The 25,000-nt window shown below is 43.6% G+C and overlaps 1 protein-coding gene across 2 annotated transcripts in view; it reads left to right on the forward strand.

Annotated features, from left to right (window-relative positions):
* LOC147032177 (uncharacterized) overlaps window positions 1-25,000 on the forward strand; it is a 151,951-nt gene that overhangs the window by 22,500 nt on the left and 104,451 nt on the right. For both annotated transcript variants that reach the window (XM_085869543.1, XM_085869542.1), the window contains exon 3: window positions 11,863-11,914. In XM_085869543.1, coding sequence (XP_085725669.1) covers window positions 11,863-11,914 — 52 coding nt within the window. The remainder of the gene's footprint in view (window positions 1-11,862; window positions 11,915-25,000) is intronic.

Below are 25,000 nucleotides of genomic sequence, written 5' to 3' on the forward strand. Positions count from 1 at the left end.
TCCCTCTTCCCTCCTCTTCCCTCTCTCTCCTCTTCCCTCTCCTCTTCCCTCTCCTCTTCCTCTCCTCTTCCCTCTCCTCTTCCCTCTCCTCTTCCCTCTCCTCTCTTCCCTCTCCTCTTCCCTCTCCTCTTCCCTCTCCTCTTCCCTCTCCTCTTCCCTCTCCTCTTCCCTCTCCTCTTCCCTCTCCTCTTCCCTCTCCTCTTCCCTCCTCTCTCTCTTCCTCTCCTCTTCCCTCTCCCTCTCTCTCCTCTTCCCTCTCCTCTTCCCTCTCCTCTTCCCTCTCCTCTTCCCTCTCCTCTTCCCTCTCCTCTTCCCTCTCCTCTTCCCTCTCCTCTTCCCTCTCCTCTTCCCTCTCCTCTTCCCTCTCCTCTTCCCTCTCTCCTCTTCCCTCTCCTCTTCCCTCTCCTCTTCCCTCTCCTCTTCCCTCTCCTCTTCCCTCTCCTCTTCCCTCTCCTCTTCCCTCTCCTCTTCCCTCTCCTCTTCCCTCTCCTCTTCCCTCTCCTCTTCCCTCTCCTCTTCCCTCTCCTCTTCCCTCTCCTCTTCCCTCTCTCCTCTTCCCTCTCCTCTCCTCTTCCCTCTCCTCTTCCCTCTCCTCTTCCCTCTCCTCTTCCCTCTCCTCTTCCCTCTCCTCTTCCCTCTCCTCTTCCCTCTCCTCTTCCCTCTCCTCTTCCCTCTCCTCTTCCCTCTCCTCTTCCCTCTCCTCTTCCCTCTCCTCTTCCCTCTCCTCTTCCCTCTCCTCTTCCCTCTCTCCTCTTCCCTCTCCTCTTCCCTCTCCTCTTCCCTCTCCTCTTCCCTCTCCTCTTCCCTCTCCTCTTCCCTCTCCTCTTCCCTCTCCTCTTCCCTCTCCTCTTCCCTCTCCTCTTCCCTCTCCTCTTCCCTCTCCTCTTCCCTCTCCTCTTCCCTCTCCTCTTCCCTCTCCTCTTCCCTCTCCTCTTCCCTCTCCTCTTCTCTCTCCTCTTCTCTCTCCTCTTCTCTCTCCTCTTCTCTCTCCTCTTCTCTCTCCTCCACCAACCTCCAATACCTTCTGGTTGTCTATGAACCTGCTACCCTTTGCCATTCAGTTGCTACATTTGCTGAGACCCTTGTATGCAAAAAGACTTCCACATATATCTTGCATTGCAGCAACTCAAGATATGAAGTGGTGAGCATCGTATGCATTCAGGCCAATCGTGAACAATGCATGGCCGACTTGGCAAATTATTGAGATGGACACAACTTGTAATGGCTTCCTCATGGTGTCTTTTTTTTAATTTTATTATTATTTTCTTTCTGGAAATATGTAGAGTGAAACATGATCACATGTAGTTTCTTATTGAAATCTGATTTTGCTTGGTAGTGATGTTTACCACCATGCATACAAATCTGATTTACAAAGGCTGCAGACAACACTAAATTCCTGACCAATGATTCCGCTTTGTCTATTTAGTGGTGCCATCTGAACCATTGGCCCATGATGCTTGGAACCTAGGTGCAAATCCCATGTGATATACTATATGTATCTGTCCATTGTTTAGTAATGCTGTTGTAATTCGCATCAAAGTACACTTCTCTCTCAGGCAAATTCATTTTTGGATCGATACAAGTAAATAGATAAAAATTAACACGATGGAACCATTGCTACGGTGGGGAAACTGCCAACCTGCCTCCTTGCAGATCTTGGAGCAGCTTTTTCAGTCCCAAATTGACATACATCCAGTGAGTGTTTGAGTTGGTCTTCAATATTTGATTTGTGAGTGCATTATAATGAGCAATTTAGCAACTTGTACATCTGTTGATTAATTGAGCCTACCCCTTTAGGATAGGGGAAGGTGTATTGCTGTTGTAGGGTTTGTTTCTGCAATTGGTGCCCCCAATATTTCATGTTACCACAGAGTGTTTTGACCCCTTGGCATACTAAGCCACCATTTTAGGTTTTAATTTTTATTTTTTAATTATTTTCTGCACATTTCCAAACTATCTCGGAGTCAGCTGAGACCAATTTGGAATGAAATTTTGCATCGGCAATGTGAATAAAAGGTGTGTGGCTGATGTAATTTTGTTTTTTTTTAAACCTTGACCTAATCTTTAAGGTCATGACTTAATTGTAGACCATTTATCACCATAACTTGACTAAGGTTCATCAGTACAGACCTGCATTGAAGTTGTGCACCTGATATTTGATTTGTGCCCTTGACTGACTTTTTTTCAGATTGTGACCTCATTTTCAGACTTATCGCTAAATTTAGATGAGGACACATTTTCTTAATTTTCACTTAATCCCTAAATGTTGAAGTTCAATGTCATATGGTGGTCTCAGAAAAAAAAATGCCATCATTGGATCACAGGTGCTCGGGGAGGCTGACCCTTGCAAATTGCTTTGTGATTTTTATTTTTATTTATTTATTTGTATACATTGTCGAGGCTCATATAAGCTAACACACAACGTACAACAAGGGGGTCAGGAAACAAACGGGGTGGGATAGAGAACAAAACTTGGGAGAACAGAGACATTAGGAGATCTGTGGAAGGGAGAGGGATGGGGGGGGTGTGGACATGTGTTATACAAGATGGACATACAGTGACTTTCAGGAAGGAAAGCAGGGAATTTGGAGGAGGTGGGTTTGGGGTGGATTAATGGGGATAGAAAATATCAAGGTTTTGGATGTTGGATGGGGGAAGATAGGTGGTGGTGAACTGCTGTTTTGAAGACCTGGAGGGAAGAATGGGATTGAAGAGAGTGTGGGAGTTTATTCCAAAGGTGGGGAAAAAAGAGGAATGAAAGAGTGAAGGTGAGCAGTGATTAGTGATTTTGGTTTTTACCAGAAGGAGGTTGTTGGCAGACCTTGAGTGCTCTGCGGAAATATGGTGGGGACAAATCGCAGTCAGAGCGGCGGGGGGGGGCAAGACCAGAAAGGAGATGGTAGAAGACATAAAGATCACCCACCTGAGCATCCATAGAGCAAGAGTGGAAGCACCAAGGACTTGAAGACTCGGACTTTCATCCTCCTGCACAGGTATCGGCAGTGCCACACCCCATTATTCAGTGAATCCATGACTCCACAGGCCTGACCCAGACGTCTATTGACCTCTGACTCACAGCCAGCAGAGACATGAATATCACTGCCAAGGTAAGTGAATCTCAACATCCTCACCACAAATAGGGACAGACAGAACAGCAGCATCCAAGATGTCATTGAAAGCCTGGATCTTAGTTTTGACCCAGGAAACCCATAATCCCAGCGGCTCTGACTCCTCATTCAGCACCTCAAGAGCCCCCAAAAGGATATCTAAAGTCTCCGCAAAGATGACCATCATCTGCGAAATCAAGGTCCGAGATCTTGACATTCCCAAACGATGCACCGCAGCTTGATCTCTCCGACATCCTCCCTAGAATCCAGTCCATACAAGTACTGAAAAGTGTGGGGGCCAGTACACACCCCTGATGAACTACAGTAACAACTGGAAATAAGTCAGAGATCGTACCACCACATCTCACAGCACTCTCAGTACCAGAGTAGACGTCAGACATCAGATCGATCAATTTTGGTGGCACCCCACGAAGACCAAGAATCCTCCAGAGGGCATCCCCATTCACTGAATTGAACGCTTTGCAGAACCCAACACTGAATTGAACATTCAACACCCAACATGCACTGAATTGAACCCAACATAGGCTGCAAGCAGCCCCTGCTGAAACTCTCATTTGCATTCGGTGAGGACCTGAAGAGCAAGGATACGGTCAATCGTTGACCTCTTTGGTATAAAGCCTAACTTCTCTGGATGCTGCTGCTCAAGCAGATGGGCTTGCTTTGGAGGACAGCTAGGAAATGTGGCTTTCCCAGGAAAGATCATGGCAGATAGTGAGAAGACCCAGAAGCTTAAACAAAAGAACTTCAAGAGAATGGTGGAGAAAGTAGATTGGGTGGGGGGGGGGGGCTTCCAAACGGTCCTTTCTGAGAGACAAAGTGTGAGAGTGAGATTTGTCAGGATTGAAAGACATACTCCACATGTTGGACCAGTTGTGACTTTACCCAATTCTGCAGAGAGTGAAGAAGCTGCGACTTGCCGGTCTGAGGGGTGACAGATGGTACGACAGAGGGTGGAGTCATCAGCGAAAAGATAGAGGATTTTCCAGAGTTGGAGAGATCATTGATGAAAACCAGTTCAAGAACAGTGCCAGAATACTGTCTTGAGGAACTCCAGCCTGGACAGGAAGAACTAAATCACAGATCTTGTGTTAAAAAGTGAAATTGCTAAGCGGTGAGCAATCTCCACAACAATTGACTGGTCGCTATTTCATTTTTGGCTCACCTGGACTTTAGTCAGGTGAGTTTATGCGATAGAACAATGGCCGCAGGTGAGTGAATCGGTGAGTCTGCAAACACTTCAGTCATTATCGCTTGAACCACATGACCACAAGCCTCGTATGTGATGCCTAACGAAAGTGTATTAACTGCATCAAAATCTGCGCTCATTAAGAGGATCTAAGGAAAAAATTTTGATCCCCCCCTAAAATTGATTTGCTCTTGTCTCATCAAAATTGTGTGCGTAGTTTTGGAGAATTGAACACAACATTAATCACCAGGGATGTAACAATGTTTTCCACTTCATCAAAATCTGCGCTCATTAAGGAGGTCTATGGGGGGGGGCACAGTTTTAACCCCCCCCCCCAAAAAAATTAGGTATTTGCTGTCTCCTCAACTGCACACACGATTTTGATGAAACTTGACCACAAGCTTCATCACCATTGCTGTTCCAAAGTTTGTTCACAGCGTTAAATTCAGGGTCTAATGCGGTCTGCGGGGGGGGGGGGGGGTTGTTGTTGTTGTTGTTGTTGTTGAGTGACTTGCTTCTGATTCAGGCGAGCTTCAGGACAGGCAGTCCTATTTTTCTTTTTTAATCTACATTCTATATTATAGTGCCTCACTTTTAATTTAAAATGTTTTTGCAGATAATTTTACTCTCATGGATAATTGGAGGGGTTTTTTTTGTTTGATTTTTGGGGGAGAGGGTGGTGATTATGTAGTTGATAAAGATGATTAATTTTGTTTTCTGGAAAATGGGCAGTTTCGATTACAGCAGTTTTATTAGCCTGTCCCCTGTGCAGCGGAAGACAAGGGTGTGCGTCCGTGTCTGTGCCGTAACATTTTTACCAATTGAGATTTTGTCATCCAATCTTCAACAAACCTTTTATTGTGAGATTGTTGAGAACACAAATGAAAAAAGAAAGTACACTTTAACTGTCATTGTTGGCAAGTTTAGTGGCAGTACAAAACTGACATGGACAGTCTTTACATTTTCAAATGCTTTCTAGTTTGTTCTGTAATTGGTTTAAATCTCAGTCCAGCTATAAAATGCCCATCTTGTTTCGCATGCAGTGCGAGGAATCAATATGTACCGTCCATTGGATGGAAATTGAATTAGGTTTTTTGTTTGCAAGTATTAGTGGGTGTATTTTAAAGATCCACGATCTCCTTTGTGAAGAGGAGGTGATCTATCACAGGGATTATGAAGAAATTTCAAAATCCTGCGTCCTCTATCTATTATTTTGTGTCGGAATGAAGACCCATGCAGGATTGCAACCTCCTGCATTACCGACGCTCCATACAGGAACGAGGCTGCATAAAACTGCTGCTATTATGGGAGACAAAGTGAGGAATTTACGACGAGAAGTATAGACAAGCTGGTGCGATGTAAAAGGGAAAATGCTGAGCTTTTGTGCTGTCTTCGGGTGTTTTAATCATGCTGAGAGATAAAAGGATAGATTGTTTCATGGCATCCCAGGAATTGTAACATATCGAGGAATTATCAAGAAAACGGCAGGCAAAGTGACCTTGCTGATTTTGGCAAGAAAGGAATTTTTGTGTGCAGTGAACATTTAATCAGTAGAATTTCCATCTGCTCGACTCTGTATTAATTAATGTACTTTTGTGTTGATCTGCACTTTGCTGGTGGATAAATGTCCTTCATTCATTTTTAAAGCATGCGACAGCAATAATTGTGTGTACAGGTTGCTCGTTATTATGTACCATAGTTTACGTCACAAATATACAATATAACCGGCAATCCTAATATATTAATGTGTGGTGCGCATCAAAATACAGGCCTGGGTTGATCTCCACCAAATTTTGCATACGTGTTGGTAGTACCCAGGGTCAGATTCCCCCCCCCCCTTTCCACCCAGATTGCTTCTGAATGCAGTCTTGAAGAAGATGGCTCCACCTGTCAATCTGATTAAGTGAAATGCCAGACTCACCGTTGTTAATACAGCTCTTTCAGAATAGTCAGAGAGATGTTGACGTTCACAAGCATATACGACAAGATGGACCAATTGGAGCAGAGGAAGAGCAGGAGACAATGACTGGAAAGTTGGTCATCAAGTCCAGAAGGGAGGATTTGCCATTGGGAGAAGTCTGGGTGGGAAAGTTCACAGACTGAGTCAAACCCATGGTGTCACAGAAGTCTTTTGCTGAAGTGGCATGGTTGGTGAGAGAGGTACCAGCACCCAGCTAAGTTGTAATATGACAATTTAAATTTCCACAAGCAAGAAAGAGAGAAAGGTTTATCACTGTTTGTTTATTTGGATGACATGTAGATGAACGAGAGGTGGGAGTGGAGATGAAGTCTCATCCAGAGGTAGCCCTGGGGGTTTGGGAGGTGCAAGATCAGTTCAACGGCAGTGAAAACTTTAGTTCTTCATGTAAAGTGCAACTTTGCCTCTGGGGAATGGTTGAGTCTTATCAAATTGGAGGAAACAATAACCAGGAAGAGGCACTAATGAGTCGGGGACATTCACCATTCAGGACTTGTCTGCTCCGAGACTGTCTTTTGCACCGAGAAGGTGGAGAATGTTCTTTCAACCCTCGACTCTGACTGCTACTAAACTGGAGATCATCAGTTCATGTGTCCTAAAAACCTGCGCTGCTGATCTTACACATCCTCTCTCTGCCCTTTTCACCCCATCATTTACCATAGGTCATCTTCCATCTGCTTGGAAATCCACCAACATCACTGCACTGCTTAAAAGGTGCAAAACGGGTCCTATTAACTCCAGACCTACCAGCTTGCTTCCAATCAGCAGCAAGGTCATAGAGTCCATCATCACAGTTTATATGAATTAAATCCTTCCTTTTCTTCAACAGCCTCATCTCTGATCACTAACTTTGTTTTGTTTCAGACCAGATCACTCCACCTTGGACATGCTGCTTGTACTCGCTCAACAATGGATGTTCCCTCAATGTCAGACATGAGGTCAGGGCCGTCTCTCCAGACATATCTCATGCTTTTCATACAGTCTGGCATCCTTCGTTGCTCTCCAAACTCTTACTATGAAATCCAAAGCCAACCCAACACATGGCTTCCTGACTCCCTCTCCTCTTGTAGACAATGTGTGGCACTCAATGGAATCCTTTCATCTCCTCTCCTTTTCAAGGCTGGAGTGACAGTCCTATTCACTCCAGTCCTATTCAAGGCAGGGTTCTGGGCCCAGTCCTATTCCTGATCTTCATCAATGATCTAACTCTGGAAAATCCTCTTTATCTATTTGCTGATGACTCTGCCCTCTGCCATAACACCCCTCATCCTTCAGACAAGCAGGCTGCAGCCTCTTCTCCCTCTTCAGACCTTGGAGAAAAAAAAATCACAAGCTGGCCAAACACTTGGAACATGTCTTTCAATCTTGACAAACCACATTGTCACTATCTCTCTGAATGAACCACTGAGCAAACCCTCCTGTCTATTTTCTTAACAATCTGCTTTAGGAAGTTCAGTCATTCAAACTCCTGGGTCTCACTATCAGCCATGATCATTCTTCGGCAACATCAAAGTTGGCTTCCAAAGCCAGCCACCGACTGTGCATCCTCTGTCATACAAAATCCTTCCTTGGCACACCTGAATTCCTATTCACCAACAAGGCTTTCAATCGCAGCTTAATGGAGTTCTGCTCTCCCTTCTTGGTTGGTTCCTGTGCCTCACATCTTTCTCAACTTGACACTGTGGAAACCAAGGCCTTTTAAGATTATGGAAATCTCTTTTGATGAAGCTTAGTTTATGGGCCTATCACTTCACCATCACAGACAGATCGGTAGTCTCTCTGAAGACTAACATGGGATGACAAGGTGAGATGAGTCTGAAGATGGGATGAAGTTAGGGAGATGACAAAAACAAGCTGCCACCTCCTTTCTGATCTTGTCACTTCTGCTCTTTTCGTGATTTGTCCTCCCTCCACACCTACCCTCTCCAGGTTTCTGCAGGGCGTACATATGGTCTATTATCAACTCAATTTTGGTGAAACTACCTAAATCCAGGACTCGACTCCACTGATTTGTTGCTTTTAAAAAAAATTTTCCCCCCTCCCCCACGTGTGGAGCCAACCTCCACAGCCTCTTCAATCTCATTCTTCCCTACAAGTCTTCAAGACAACTGCTCACCACCATTTCAGATCATCTCCAATCCTAAGCCATGATCTTTTCTAACCCAGTTTACCCCCATGCCACCCCAATCCCCCATCCTTCCAAATTTCCAGTTTTTCCTCCTGAGTTTCCTTCTGTATCCATCTTGTCTACCCCATGCATCCTTTCCTGGCCATCAGTCCTCCCCACACCCATTGTTTGTCTGCCTTCCTCTGTCTTGTCTTTCTGTTCTGATGATGGTGTTTCCTCCCTCTCTTTGCTGTTCCTTTTGTTCCGTTGCAGCCTGATCCATTCAGTGTATTAGTAAGAGCTATTCTACGAGTGTCACCTATTTATACATTATATTTACAGTGTCTATAGAAAATCTACACCTTCTTTCAAATTTTTCATCTTTTGTTTCCTTATAACCTGGAATTAAATTGCATTAAATCAGACTTTTCCACCTTTTATTTACACATCATAAGCCACAACTTCCAAATGAAAAACAAATTCGAAAAACAAATAGAGAATATCTTGGTTGGATGAGTACCCCCCCCCCCCCACCACCCCAAAGTTAACATTTCGTGGAAGTATCTTTGACAGCAATTACAGCTGTGAGTCTGTTGGGATAGGTCTCCACCAACTTTGTACACCTTGATTGGGCAATATTTACCCATTTTTCTGTACAAAACTGTTCAAGCTCGGTGAAGTTGAGTGGGCAATGTTGATGGACAGTAATCCTGAAGTCATGCCACAGATTTTCAATAGGATTTAGGTCAGGGCTCTGACTGACTGGGCCACTCCATGACATTTATATTTTTGTTCCTTAGCCACTCCAGTGCAGCTTTGGCTGCGTGCTTCGGGTTATTCTTATGCTGAAAGGTTTACTTCCATCCCAATTTCAGCTTTCTTGCAGAGGGTAGCAGGTTTTCCTATCTGATATTACTGTGTTTTGCTCCATCCATTTTCCTTTTTGCTCCATCCATCTTGATAGGGTTCGCCACCATCTGCTTGAGCATCCAGAGCAGTCAGGCTTTACACCAAAGAGGTCAAAGATTGACCGTATCCTTGCTCTTCGGGTCCTCACCGAACGCAGACGAGAGTTTCGGCAGGGGCTGCTTGCAGCCTATGTTAATCTCTGTAAAGCGTTCGATTTAGTGAATCATGATGCCCTCTGGAGGATTCTTGGCCTTCGTGGGGTGCCCCTAAAACTGATCGATCTGATGTCTGAACTCGACTCTGGTACTGAGAGTGCTGTGAGATGTGGTGGTACCATCTCTGACATATTTCCAGTTACTGGAGTTTGTCAGGTGTGTGTACTGGCCCCCACTCTTTTCAGCACTTGTATGGACAGGATTCTATGACAGAGTTGCTGAATGAGGAGACAGAGCTGCTGGGATTACGGCTTTCCTGGGTCAAAACTAAGATCCAGGTTTTCAGTGACATCTTGGATGCTGTTGTCCTGTCTGTGCCTGTTTGTAGTGAGGATGTTGAGGTTGTGGAGAGATTCACTTACCTGAGCAGTGATATTCATGTCTCTGCTGGCTGTGAGTCAGAGGTCAATAGACGTTTGGGTCGTGCCTGGGGAGTCATGGATTCACTGGATCATGGGGTGTGGCGCTGCCGGTACCTGTTGCGGGAGGACGAAAGTCCGAGTCTTCAAGTCCTTGGTGCTTCCAGTCTTGCTCTATGGATGTGAGACTTGGACTCTGACCAAGGATCTGAGACAGAGACTTAATTCCTTTGGTACCAGGTCTCTTTGGAGAATCCTTGGTTATCGCTGGTCAGACTTTGTGTCCAATGAGCGGTTGCTGAGAGAAACTCAAATGAGATTTGTTACCTGCATGGTCCGTGAGCGTCAGCTGCGGCTGTATGGACATGTGGCCCGTTTTCCTGATGCTGATCCTGCTCACCAGATTCTCTCAGCGAGGGAGCCTCATGAGTGGAGGAGACCAATGGGCTGACCACGTGCCTCGTGGTTGCAGCAGTTTTATCTGCATCTCAAGGAGATTGGGATGGGCCAGGCATCTGCCTGTGGGATGGCCAAACGGAGGCCCCTGGAATACTGGCGGAAAGTGGACGCAGCGATGTGCTGCTCTGGCGCATGCTCCCATATGTGATCTGATTTGATTTTTCTTTCTATCCCGACAAGTGTCACAATCCCTGATAATGAGAAATATTCCCATAACATGATGCTGCCACCACTATTCACAGTTGGGATGGTGTTCTTTGTGTGATGTGCTGTGTTGGGTTTGTGCCAAACGTAACGTTTTGCTTTTTTGGCCAATAAGTTCCATCTTGGTTTTGTCAGACCACAAAACCTTTTGGCACATGGCTTCAGAATCTCCGGAGTGTTTTTGTATACCTCGAATGTGGCTTAAGGTGGGTTTTTTTTTTGTGTTTTTTTTGGAATTGCTTCCTTCTTCCCACCCTGCTGTACAGGCCGGACTTGTGGAGTGCTTGGGATATTGTCACATGCACACAGTGACCAGTCTTTGCCATAAAGGCCTGCAGCTCTTTCAAAGTGCCATTGGCCTCTTGGTGGCCTCTCTGATCAGTCTCCTCCTTGCTTAGTCATCTGGTTTGGAGGGACAGGCTGATCTAGGCAGGGTCTTGGTGGTACCATGCGTCTTCCACTTCTTCATGATTGTCTTGACAGTGCTCCAAGGGATATTCAAGGCCTGTGAAATATTTTTAACCCCATTCTCTTCTCTGTGCCTTTCCACAACTTTATCCCGGATGTCCTTTGAAAGCTCCTTGGGGCTCATGGTTGAGTCTTTGCTGTGAAGTGCAATAACCAGTAGAGGAAACTTACAGGAAAAGCTGATTTTTAATCAGAATCATGACAACACAGGTGGAGGCCAATTAGCTTGGCGTGTGATTTTTGAAGGTGATTGGTTACACCTGAGCTAATTTACAATTGCTGTTATCGGGGGCGGGGGGGGGGACCTTTTTCCAACCAAGATATTCTAGTTTTGTATTTAACAATTTTCTGAAACTTGTTGAATTTGTTTTTCACTTGGAAGCTCTGGGTTACAATGTGTAAATAAAAGAGGAAAAAGTATGATTAAATCTAATTTAATTCCAGGTTATAAGGCAACAAAAGGTGAAAAATTGAAAGGGGGTGTTATATAGACTTTCTATGGACACTCTCGTTGTGTGAACACTCCTCTGTATGCAGTGTCAAATGATATTGGCAAGATTGTTATCTTGTCTGACATCTTTCGATCCTGGATTTATCACTGTTCGTGTAGTTTTAAGGTTTCTCTTTTGCTGCTGATTTATTTGTTGTTTTTTTATAAACCTCTGGAGGTGCAGTTTGTATTTGGGATTTTTTTTTCTTTTACTGTAAAGGACTTCCTTATCCATTCAGCTCCTGTTATTAATGCTCCTTTTTAATTGTCAAAAATTGTAGGGGGGGGAGCATGTGGTCAAGCCATTGAACAAATGGTTAAGAGCTGCTTCTGTAGCCTGTCTGTCTGTTGTGTTGCAGAAAGTGTACGTGCTGGTGGTGGAGGCCTGGGACCAAGATGAAGGAACCCGAGGTAAGTACTCTGCCTAATCTCAGATCATATTCATGCTGCTTTAGCGCTTTTGGAATGTCTCGGGTTCTTGATAATTATCAGACATGCCAGAGTTGTGAAAATTGGTGGACATTTGTGTTTTTAGTCTTTCATATGAAGCGTAGTTTTCCTTCACTGATGTCATGCGTTTTAACAGCTGGGAATATTTGTCCTCGAGGATGAAAGCTCCACCAACTACACGGTTCACAAAAATATTAACTTTTAAACTGAAATATATGATGTATTTGCAGTTTATAAATGTATTGGTTGTGCCATCGACATGGGTCATTCAGCATGGGGTGTGATTCAGACTGCCGTTGCTTCCTTGTAAATGTTAATTGCAGTGTTATAATGATCTAGATCACTGACCTCATCCTGGACAGTTGTTTTTTGAGGGGGTTTTTGTTTACCTTGTCGAGGCTCGTATGAGAGCTAACACACAACGCACATCAGGGGGGGATGAGACAGGAGGGGAGGGAGTGGGAAGGACAAAACGGTGGGGAACAGACGTTTGGAGATCTGTGGAAGGGAGAGGGATGGGACGGGGAACATGGGGAATAGAAGATGGACATTACAGGGACTTTCAGGAAGGAAAGCAGGGAATATGAAGGAGGTGGGCTTGGGTGGATTATCGGGGGTATAAAAGATCAAGGATTTGGATGGAGCATCATAAGAGGTGGTGGTGAATAGCTGTTTTGAAAGCCTAGAGGGAAGAATGAGAATTAATAGAGTGAGGGAATTTATTCCAAAGGTGGGAAAAAAAAGAGGAATGAAAGAGTGAAGGTGAGCAGTGATTCGTGATTTTGGTAGTTTTACCAGAAGGGGGTTGTTGGCAGACCTTGAGCGCCCTGTGGAAATGTGGTGGGGACAAATCACAGAGAGAGAGAGAGAGAGCATGGGGGGCAAGGCTGGAGAGGAGACTGTAGAAGACAGAAAGACCACCGACCAACCTGTGGTGATTGAGTTAGAGGCCCAAAGACTCAGCTTCATTGTGGGAGATGCCAATGATCCTAAATGCCCTGGTTTCCACAGCGTGAAGCAGAGAAAGGTGGGAGGCAGGAGCACCAGCCCAGAGGGGAGAGCATTACTCCATCAGGCTGCGGACAAAAGCTTTGTAAGTGGTCAGGAGCTCAGGTGGGCCGAGGAAGGACTTTGCACGACGGAGGATTCCCAGTCTGCGACTGGCTTTGGAGCTGAGGTTTGAAATGTGGCTTTCCAGGAAAGATCATGGCAGATAGCGAGACGCAGAAGCTTGAAAAAAAGGACTTCTTCCAGAGGATTGTTGAGAAAGTGGATGGGGGGGGGGTTCTAAATGGTCCTTTCAAAAAGACATTGTGTGAGTGTGAGATTTGTCTGGATTGAAAGACATGCTCCATGTGTTGGACCAGTTTGTGATTTTAACCAGATCAGCAGTGAGCGAAGAAGCTGCTGCTTGCCGGTCTGAGGGATGAGCGATGGTACGGCAGAGGGTGGAGTCATCAGCAAAGAGATATAGAGGATTTTCCAGAGAGTCGGAGAGATCACTGATGAAAACCAGAAAAAGAACAGGGCCTAGAACGCTACCTTGAACTCCAGCCTGGAATGGAAGGGGGATGAAAACTCCATTTGGGGCCACACGGTGACTGCCACAGGAGAGGAAGTCTGCAAGCCGTGAGTGGAGATGGCCTTGGATACCATAGGAAGAGAGTTTGGTGAGCAGGGCAGGGTGCCAGACTGTCAAAAGCACGTGATATGTCCAGGGATACGGCTCGGATTTCCTGTCTGGCATTGAGGACCTCCATCCATTGTTGCGAGAGCAGAAGCAGCATATCCAGGTTAGAGTGACCTGGTCTGAAACCAAATTGATGATCGGAAATCAAGCCCTTTGAGAAGAGGAAGGATTTGATGTCTGATGCGATGATGGATTCCATAACCTTGCTGATGATTGGGAGAAGGCTAATGGGGTCTGTAGTTGCAGGGATCTGTTTTTGCACCTTTTTTGTGCAGGGGCATTGATGTTTGCTGATTTCCAAGCAGATGGCATTGAGCAAATGAGAGGGTGAATAGAGCACTCTCTCATTGATTGCACAGTTCATGGAGAGACCTAGTTTATGTTGCTCAAGGCTTACAACTTATCGTAAGGATCGCTATCATGTCGCTTGCCAGAGGGAGCCACTTTTCAAAAGCACCTGGGTCCTAGAATGACCAACAAAGACCAAATGACCACATTTTGATCCAGGTAGTCTCGAGCAGCCTTCATGCCAATCACATGATAACTGTTCTACATTCCTCTCTTGACAGCCAATTGCTGGTCAGATTGCAATTGGAGGGGAACTGTTGGCACCATGTTATTTTCAACAATGTTTCTAAATTCTGCCTTGACTTCATAATGATGGACTTGTTGGAAAAGAGACTAGATGAGTAACTTGCTAATGGTTGTGGCGCTGCCGGTACCTGTGCTGGAGGACGAAAGTCCGAGTTTTCAAGTCCTTGGTGCTTCCAGTCTTGCTCTATGGATGTGAGACTTGGACTCTGACCAAGGATCTGAGACAGAGACTTAATTCCTTTGGTACCAGGTCTCTTTGGAGAATCCTTGGCTTTCGCTAATCGGATTTTGTGTCCAACGAGCGGTTGCTGAGAGACTCGGATGAGATTTGTTTCCTGCATAGTCCGTGAGCGTCAGTTGCGGCTGTATGGACATGTGGCTCGTTTTCCTGACGCTGATCCTGCTCACCAGATTCTCTCAGCGAGGGAGTCGCATGAGTGGAGGAGGCCAGTGGGCCGACCACGTGCCTCATAGTTGCAGCAGGTTGACCATCATCTCAAGGAGATGGGGATGGGCCTGGCATCTGCCTGGGGGATGGCCAGACGGAGGCCCCTGGAGTACCGGCGGAAAGTGGACGCAGCGACGCGCTGTTCTGGCACATGCTCCCATACCTGACCTGACCTGACCTTAGCCCTTTCAAATATTTGGGTTGTTATGAAAGTAGTCTTCATCATGTTTGTGTACAAATAAATTTGATTATTAGCCCCCATTGGACTTGGTCCAAACGGGGGCTAATGGATTGAGTCTCACTTGTCTGTCCGCAGCCATTTCTCAGACATGCATAATTCTGATTTTGTTCAAACTTGGCACAAGCACAGTATGTGATTGCATACACGTGCCTCACTTTATTTTGTGATCTGATTAAAGATGGCCGACTGATAGTCTCGTGACTATATTTCAGTTTAAAAAAAAAAAACCCCCAAAGTTGAACTCGTCCTCAACTATTTCTTGGACATGCATTTACCAATCTTGTTTAATGTTACACTTTGTGTAATTCAGTACGTCTCCCCCAAAATATATGAACATCAAATCCCTTCTGTGCAAAATTTGCTTTGCCAATCAACATCATACATGTCACATGGCCAACTGTCTTTTCACAATATAACGACATGACCCACAATATTAATATTCATGACCGAATAACCCAAATCGAACACAATCTTCCATGTCACATGACCACTCGAGGCAATTGCGCATGCACACAAATCTTGTAAATATGGGCTTGCCCTTTAACTCCACATAGCGAAATTTCTAAAACCAAGGGAGCTGTGACATCTTATGTCTTCTCCTTGATATTTGGCCATCTTTGTGGTTTGTTTTTTTTTGTGTGTGTGCTTGTGCCATAATCTTTATTTGATGCTGAAAGTTTGACACTGGATTGGCAAGGCTTGATTACGTGTGTTATTGATTGATTGATTGATGACTGATGACTCCATGACAAGTTGGCCAGAGTAATATGTGGGGAAGGAGAATTTGAAGTTGGAAGGGGCACAGAAGCAGATTTGTGTGGTGGGTGGGGTTGGGGGAGGACTTGACATACAACTTGACCCAGGGGGCCTTTTTGAACACCATGGGCAATGACCATGACTGGTGTATGTGCATGGTAGACCAATGTGACCTCCCTCTCCAGATATTCCACTTTCTTTCCTGTTTTTCTGCATTACAAACACTTGTGTAATTGCAAAGCAGAAGCGGTCCATTTCAATGTTGTTATTAAAACAGGTTGTAGGAGCCCCTCCCTTTTTTGTTGTATGACCATTGGGGGAGGCAGCACAAAAGTACATGACTGCTGATATTTGCATAATTTTAGATAGACTCTTGCATTTCGTTGCAGTCATTGTTTTGGCTTTTTTTAAATTATTTTTATTTTTAGCCAGCAAATACCACCTGTTGCTTTGCTGATGGGAATACTAAGAGGGGGAAGATGGGGAGGGAGGAAGAGGTGAGAGGAAGGGAAGCTAGACATGTAGTGGAGCATTAATTGCAATTCATACTGTTTCATCAAAATGATTCTGCATAGAATAACAGTGAAGATGGAAACAAAATAATGTCTGAAAAACATTTTCTCCCAGTCATACTATAAATACCGCCCGGAGCCATTCACCGCCCATACACGTCCTGAGACAGTGTGAGACGAGAGAATATGATATGCTTTATGAAACACATGTGCACACACACACACACGCACGGTATTAGTGCTTGGCCGATATCAGGAATCGGCAGGTTCGAGTCGGTGTGGTTACCGACTACAGTATGTACTGCATACAACCCAGAAACCTTGAGTACCTTTCACACTTGTTTTGGGGAAATTTCAATAGATTATCAAAACAACGTCGTGTTCTTGATGTTTCAAGGAGATGTGCATAAGCAGCTGCGTGTGATGGGTGGGAAAAAAGTTTATTTGGAAATCTGGTATCAAATATATTTTGCTTTGAAACTCTCTGAGAAACCATATAACCTTTGTAAAGCACTGCCATTTCATACAAAATAACCAATTGCTTTGGAAACCGTCATGAGGACAAAGGAAATGTGACTGCGAGTACGCTGCTGAGGTTTAAAAGTTAAAACCTCCACCACATCTAATCATCATAAAATACGGGATGAAACTTTGCCACCATGGTGCCCGTAACCAAGCATGCAGGAATGCGCGCACACCCGTGGAGAGTCGCTTTACAGATCCAAATCTTCCCAAGTGTACCACGTCCATGTGTGCTGCATGCTTACCACTACCTTGTAGAAACTGCCAACTGTACATCCTGATCGGGAGACTAACTGCACCGCCATGGACTGTAGGGTGCTCGGCAAGTGGATTGAGCACTCAAGCAAGCACTCCAATTGAGTGGTTGCCAAGGCAGCTGTTCCTTATCAAATTATAGCAAGTTGATTGGTAATGGCACCTACCCACAATAAACTAAATAAACATCGCCGATTTGTTAACATTTTCAGATTTCACTTCAGATTTAGTTGTTTAGTCCATGTGATCCGATTCTCCAAACTCAAATTTTATTTCGATTATACACTTTAATTAGTTTGTGAGAGTAAATCGTGGAAATCAACATCATTTAAATGCATGAAATCGCTCCAAGCTCCAAATTTGAAAATTATAGAACTTAAAGCGATGGACACAACAATTCGTAGCGATGATGAACAGGCATTCGATGATGAGTGGGGTGGTGGGGGGGGGGGTTAACATTTTGAGCATTTTATTGTTGATAAACCGTTGTGGCCCGTTTCAACTCGAGGCATTGTTGTGCAGGCCAAGCAAAATGGTGAATTAAGACCCCATCAAGGTAACTGAGGATGTGCCTGATAAAGGATATAAATAAATGAGTCCATTGTCTTCAAATTGGGTGTTTAAATTAACCCAAACACCCAATTTTCACTCCTTTACTTCCCTTGGAGTTCCCTTGGTATGCATGCTTGGTTTCATGGTTTTGGAGTTGGAGGAGATGGACAGCCTGATGGACACACACACACTGACATTTATTGGTATTGATATATATCTGCATTTTTATTTTTTAGCAATCGTGGTAAACATGGATATGTTTTACATGAAAATTTTAAATTGTGATATTTTTGAAATTTTCCTGCTGGGCAAATGCTTTTGCAAGGGAACATTAATGTCCAACATGAAGTGAGTTTTTGGGGGTCCCCCCCCCCCCAGCTGTGACCCTCACTGCTGGAGGCCACTGCCTTGTATAATTGACAATTGTATGAGCAAACAGGAAATGGAAGGGGGGTGGGGTGAGGAAACACTGAAACTACCAAGTAAGATGGTTGGGTATGGAAGGGTTAATGGGTGGTAATACAGATTGTCATATAAAATTTTCATCCCCCATAAAATACTCATCTGGATGAGTATTTAATGCATTAAATACTTATCCTCCCCATAAAATATTCATCCCCCTGAAAATTTATCAAAACTTTTTACATGAATACAAAATTTATAGCATTATTACATCATGTTACCTGTAATACATGGTTCCTATATGTCTATCCAGGTAATTATAAATACACAGGGTGTCACCTGTGGGAGCTTGTGCCCTGGGGGCTACTTAAGTCCAGATGGGTATTAACATATAACTGGGTATAGAAAAGTATTTTATGACTGCAGTATAACCTAGACGGTTATTTTATGGGGGTAGATGAGTATTTTATGACTACAGTATATGGTAGATGAGTATATTATGGGTACAGTATAGGGTAGATGAGTATATTATGGGTACAGTATAGGGTAGATGGTTATCTTATAGGGTGTAGATAGGTATTTTATGACTACAGTATAGGGTAGATGGTTATTTTATAGGGTGTAGATAGGTATAGAGTTTTGATAAATTTTAGGGGGATGAAGTATCATAATCACGAAGTATCATCCGAATCCGTCCACAACTTTTTGAGATATCGTTTTTCAGATCCGGACCTGGATCCTCACCACAATCGAGTCGATTCGTCCTTTTTGCACACTCAACCTGTCCACCAAGTTTTATCTGAATCCATCCATAACATTTTGAGATGTCCTGCTCACAAACAAAACGGACGGGTAAAACCGTAACCTCTGTCTACCTTCAATGGCATTAGTAACAAACGAATGTCTGTTCTGAGTGGTAAGTGGACAAGGAAATGGAATCGGTTTGAATCCATATTGGCATTGTGATGTATTGTTCACTTCGGTGAAGGTCTTGCGCTTGGAGCACGAAACCTGCTCGAGAGCTCATGTTTTGAGTTGAAAGCACGATGAGTGCTTCACTCCAAAAGTTCAGGTTTGCGATTAAGGGAAAGATCAATGGCAGGAAATGGGGTTAATATTTGCCTTCAAGCAGTTAAATAAGCTGCTGCTCCTAGTGCAATTTTGTCCTAAGTTTACCATTCTGGCCTATTTGGGGAGGTGACTTAAATCTGCAGATGTTGTATTCTGCCCCAGAAATGCAATATGCTGTGTGTGTGTGTGGTGTGGTGTTTGTGTGCTACCTTTCTGTATGATGTGCAGGAATTTTTGGAATGATTATTGGGCATGTACAGGTAGTGTGTACTTGCTTGTGAAACACAATGCGCAGCTGACACCACATCAAAGAAAAATAAATGCAGAGTTCAGTGCTCAGTGTGTTTGTCTTCAGTGATGTTAGTCAAAGCAGGAATTGTTTGTTTGTTTGTTTATAATGGTATTTTAATTGTTCCCACATGCAAAACACTTGATGAATCGAGCTGTTTTAATTATTTATTTTACTTTTACTGTTCAAGTTTTCTCCTATTAACTTGGGGTAAAGTTATATTTAAACTTTGTAGCTAAAGGTTTCTTGTGAAATACATTTGCTGTTATGCATTTGATTTGTTGGAGATAATTGTTTTCTTTTCATTGAAGTTACTTGTTGTAGCTTGCAGCTTGAAATGTGTGATTTGTATTGATGCAATGTTATCTCTTTAGTTTTTATATTCGGACTTCTTTGGCATGTTTGAACACATGCCCTGCTGCTTGTAACGTTGAGCCTGATGTGTTGATACAGTGAGTTGAGAATGTGTTTGATTTTATTTTATTTTTATTTTTTTTGAGATTGTCTTTATTAGAGTCCATTCTTTATTGATCACATAGTCAGGCTGAACGAAGCAAAGTGTAGGGCGTCTATTACTGTTACACGAAACATCCTGCATCCCATGCCTCCAGAAAACAGCCTTTTTGGAACTCTGGCCGCATTTTCCATCTAATCATCATGTAACTGTTACAAAACTCTCCACACTTGGGCGCTCCTGTCGAACGTTTTGTGTCGATCACTGAAACGGTTGTGAAGAAAGCGATGTGTTTTTTTTATTTTATTCGGCTATTCTTGAACTCAATGGGAAATAGAATGGATTGAAAGTGATGAGCTGTGCAAACTCGGGTAAAGGAGCCATACCAGAGACAAACATGAAATGTGATTCAGGTCTAAAACTGTCCAGCTTGGTTGACCTATAACTCTCAATGTAAGATTTTTGGTCTTGTTTTTTTAGCCGTGTCTCGCGTAGCGAACGCTGGCTCTAAGACAGCTCCGCGTTCTTGTTGTTGCTGTTGTTGTTGTTGTGACAAAACTTTTAGGACTCGGCTCTTGTATACAGGATCCGTATCTCCTGAAATACTAAACACCTGTACACATCCTCACATTGAGGGTGCCTTTTGAGAGTGTCTATCATCAACTTTTAAATATATTTGGACATTTGCTTTTAAGTTTCGAAAAGTTCCCGTTACTATTTAAAGATTATTCCATTCAATGTGTTGTAATTTTGTAAATACACGATTTTCTCATGAACAGGAGCCTCCATGACTGGTCTCGCTATTGGCTCCATCAAGGCACGTGACGAAATATCGGAAGTTGTTATTGCCTTTGGGACGCGGCTCTTGGACACATTTGTCCTTGTTATTAATATTATTATTATTTATTTATTTATCCTGTGAAAACCAAAATGTGCTGTTTGGTGTTGCTCAAGATGTTTTCAGAAATCTTAACTTGAAATATTACTTTTATGAAGGGTTTTTTTTTTTTTTTAATCACGAACGGCATTAAGGTATCGTTCATGAAATAAAACTAGTTTCTAAAAACAGCCTCTTCTGATCTGTTGGGAAGTTTGTCTCATTTCCATGAAAATCATCTCGGCTTTGCACAAGGTGGCATTCATCATTTGTTCTGCTCGGCAGAATGCAAAAAGGCCATAATAACTTGGCAATCCTTTGGGAATCCAGAAACGGGATTAACAGGTTCTCCCATGCCTTGAAGTCATAAATCCCTAACTACTCTTTATGCTTTGGTTCCTTGTAAGACTATTTTTGCATAGCTGTAATGTGTTTTTTATCTTGCCAAAACGAAGTTTTGCAAGATATAATAGTCAGCTTGTAATTTTTTTTTTTTTTTTTTTTTTTTTTTTGTCTGTAATCACGTATAAAAAATTCTGCAGAGCACAGTTATCATTGGAAATTTTTGTAACTTCGCATATCAGAAGCCTATAGAGGTCCCTTTCAGCGCATAAAATTTTGAAGGTCAAGGTCACGTTGTCGCAAATCAGGGGAGTCGACGAAACCCTTATTTTTTTTGAGTAATTTTGATCGGATCGTCTTCAAACTTCATGGGAATATAGTTCATGGTCTGGCGCTCAGCTGATTAATTTTTGGTGGTGATTGGCCTTGACCTTCATGGTTAGCGTCTGAGGTCAAACATATTTGACCCTAAGGTCAAATTTTCAAGTTTTAGGAACCATATCGTGTAGTACCTCAAATTGAACACCTCTGAGTGCTTTCTAGATATGTCAAGCTTGAGGCATTATGATGTCATTTGGTGACGTTATGAGGCAAACATACTTTTCATGGTTACTCTGTAGAACGATTCTCATCGGAATCTCTCGTAGGCAGATATTCCTCAAGGAGTTGCTCCTGGTGGATAGCAGCTCTGTTCACCTCAGTGTGACCTTAAAGAAGTCACACGTGGTCACCTTTTGGCAAGATACGGGTCACCTTGCGGGTGACATTGCTTTATTTTTTATTTTTTCCTCCAAGCTCTCCCAACATGACTCACCACAACTAAGATGTACCTTTTAATTAAATATTCGGAATTTTCATTTTCAATTCCTGTTCCAGCCTATGATCCATTGACTTGAGTGTGCCCGATCCCATGTGTTTGTGACCTAGTAGAGGTGAATCTGATTCAACTGCCATCCGAGTGCAATGCTGGTTGGGGATGCTGCATTTCAGAGAATGCCTATGCTTGGATGAGGATTTTATTCCAGCCAACTCTGCATGTTTTTTTTTGTTTTTTGTTGTTGGTGTTTGTTTAGCTGTGCATATTGAAGAAGTTGCGTCGAATCCCGCACTCAAAGCCGGTGTGCTACTTCCCTGGCTCAAATCCATCCTTCAAATTTGAAAGAAATATACGTGCATGCTTGGTCAGATTTTAATCAGTTTCTCGAAGATTATAATTGGGAATTGTAAATCAGGGGTGTGGATGTTGCATTGGCATGTCAGTGCTCTGTACATCTTTATCTGCTGCTTATCTCAAATTTGGCCTGATTTCCTTGTTTTGTCAAGTAAAATGTAGTTTCCTCCTCCATGTGTGGTACTGCACTCACTACGTGCCATATCTTTCAATTTGCCTTGACTTGTGTTGGCTTCCAGTTTCCACTGTAAACAAATTCAGTTATTTTTGCTCAAAATCTGCTTTCTGTGCACCTTGCCTTTTGTTCTTGCCACACTTGTCTTGATGTGGAGAATCTCCTCCGTAAGATGACTTTTTTCCTTTTTTTTTTTTTCCCCCCCCTTTTTTACTACCAACCATGCTCACTTCTGGCTCCACTGTATCTTTACTTCCTATTTTGTCTGACTTCCTTTCCATGCACACCCGACGTGGTATATTTTGCTCTGTGCCATATCTATCTTTCTCTCTTGCTCTCAGGAAATGATAAACTTTTGGCGTTGCAATATGTTCTCGACATGCTCCACAATTCGTCAAATTTTAAAGTATTTGCATTAAAATGTACATATTGGGTGAATATTTTGTGTCCTCTGAATAATTTAACATTATTCTTGGTCTAAAGTGCAGTTACCGTTGGTTCTGTTTGTGTTTGGAAATTATTTCCATGAAAACTTCTTGAGCGGCCAGTAGTTGAGCCATCGAAATGGTTTTGGTAGCAATTATTGCAACACTTGCATTTGCCAGCACTAAATGCTGGTATGAGGTGCCTCTGGGCTTGCAAAATGCTCTTGCGAAGAATCGCAAGGCACGGTGTTTCATCGGACTTGTGAGCTTCCATTTGCGTGGTTCGTGATCGCGTTTGTAATTGAAGCCTTTGAAATCCATTCTACTTCCTGCTGCCCCAGCCTTGCTTTTGAGTTTGTTTTAATCCTGCACTTGACTTGTCACGCCTTTTGTAATGTCCAGCAAAAAAGTGGCTTTTAAAAATCTCTGCCACCAAAAGTGGACTAATAGTCCAGCAGCGTAGTCTGATATTTCAGATCAATTGTTTAAATTTGCATAAAGCACCAAAATTGGTACACATGTAGAATAATGTATTCCGAACAATTCTAGATATGGAGCCCCCCCGAGATTGTGCCTTGGTCAGCTTTGGCTACCATTTTCCAAAATGGCCGCCATTCTACTTTAGCAAAATTGGCTATATGCTCTTATTTTATTATTGGTGGTAGATATAAGGAAAGTGTAAAATTCAGTAAATTGACCCTGAAAAGGCGTATTCAAATATTATGAGCCAGTATTTTCGGTAAAAAAGCCATTATTTGATTTGTAAATTGCTGCTCTCCTGAAGCTTTTCGCTGAAAAGTACCCATTATTGCCTGGAGAACAAGAATCAAATGATATTCATCACATTCAATGGGTTTGGAATCAACAAAAATTGCATTATAGATTACATACTTTACTCTATTTTGAAAAGGGACTGATAATCGTTATAATGACAAACTCAGAAAGAAAAGTGGCTACGGTTTACTTCTACTACCATTCTACCAGGACACATGGTACACGCATACATCAGTCTAGTACAATATGAGTTTCTGAGCTCAAGTGTACTGGCTCTGGATCAAGAAGTCAACACTTTTACAAGCAATGCGACTTTGCATTTGCACATTCTAAGCTAGGCCGATATCTCAGTCTGTGTCTACTGCATTTGTCTACTGGCATTCTCCTTCACAAGCACACAGTCCAGTGCATTGCAGATTAGCCTTCTTGCATTTGCAGCGGTTTCTACAGCCTTTTTTGCAGCCGCGTGACACCAGCACGAAGTAGCCTTTTGAAGCCTCAGGGAATGTGGTACAGCGTGGTTTGTAGGACCCATCCTCTGTTTGCCGCTAGCCTCAGCTTGTTGGTGATGGAAGCACGGGTTGAGGGACCAAGACCTGCCCCCAGACATAGCCACCCTGGAAGACTGATCTCTTCACATGCTGATCCAAAGCATCGTAGGTAGGTGGGATGCGCTGGACGGAGTTCCGCTTGGCGAAGAGTTTCTTTCTGGCCTCGTTGACGTCCGTATATGGACTGGTGTGGTCATAGAGGAGCACCACAAACCTTTCAATGCAGTGCATTGTGTCATCCTGGATGTTGACTGGTGTGGTGGTCAGGGTTGCAAGAGAATATGTGAGTTCTGGAAACGAGTTCCATGTGGCCCAGGCTTCCCATGCCCCACGAATGCTGATACCGTGTCACATCCGGTCATGGCATGGAAGACAGGGAGAGCACGTGCCTTCTGTGGACCGAGGGAGGCAGCTATTTCATGGGCAGGGATGTAGCGGTAGTTCTTGCCCGTCCCAAAGGCAATCCAGAGTTCATCCAAGCATGGTAGTGCCTGGACTACCATCACCGCCAAGACGACGACGTCAGTGTCTACGGTTTGAACTTGAATTCAACAGTGGTCATGTTCTGCAGCATTTGCCACATGTAGCATGATGCGAGTGTCCGCCTCTTCTTGACCGCATGGAGCCAGAGAGCTTTCATCTTCATGCCTTGGAAGGCAGATGATTGCTTCACCATCAGTGACTACCAGCTCCTTTGCCTCGTCATGGAAGGACTGCACCAGCACATCGGACAGGAAGGTGAAGAGCTCCACCTTGTTTGCGTCGACACGAAGGAAATTCTGCCAGTTACCTGGTATGGCTGCGGTGCTCACCACATGCAGTCGCACCCCTTTTCCTTGTTTCTCCCTTGTCGCCATCTTCAAGGAGCCATCTTTGTAGCTATCCCAAACAAGGTCGAGACGTGAAGCACGATGCAGCTGCCCCTCGACGTATGGGATGAAGACTT

The sequence above is a fragment of the Eptatretus burgeri genome, chromosome 2 (assembly GCF_056783735.1).
Source record: "Eptatretus burgeri isolate ZD-2024b chromosome 2, Ebu_testis_v1, whole genome shotgun sequence".
In the NCBI taxonomy this organism is placed as follows: domain Eukaryota; kingdom Metazoa; phylum Chordata; class Myxini; order Myxiniformes; family Myxinidae; genus Eptatretus; species Eptatretus burgeri.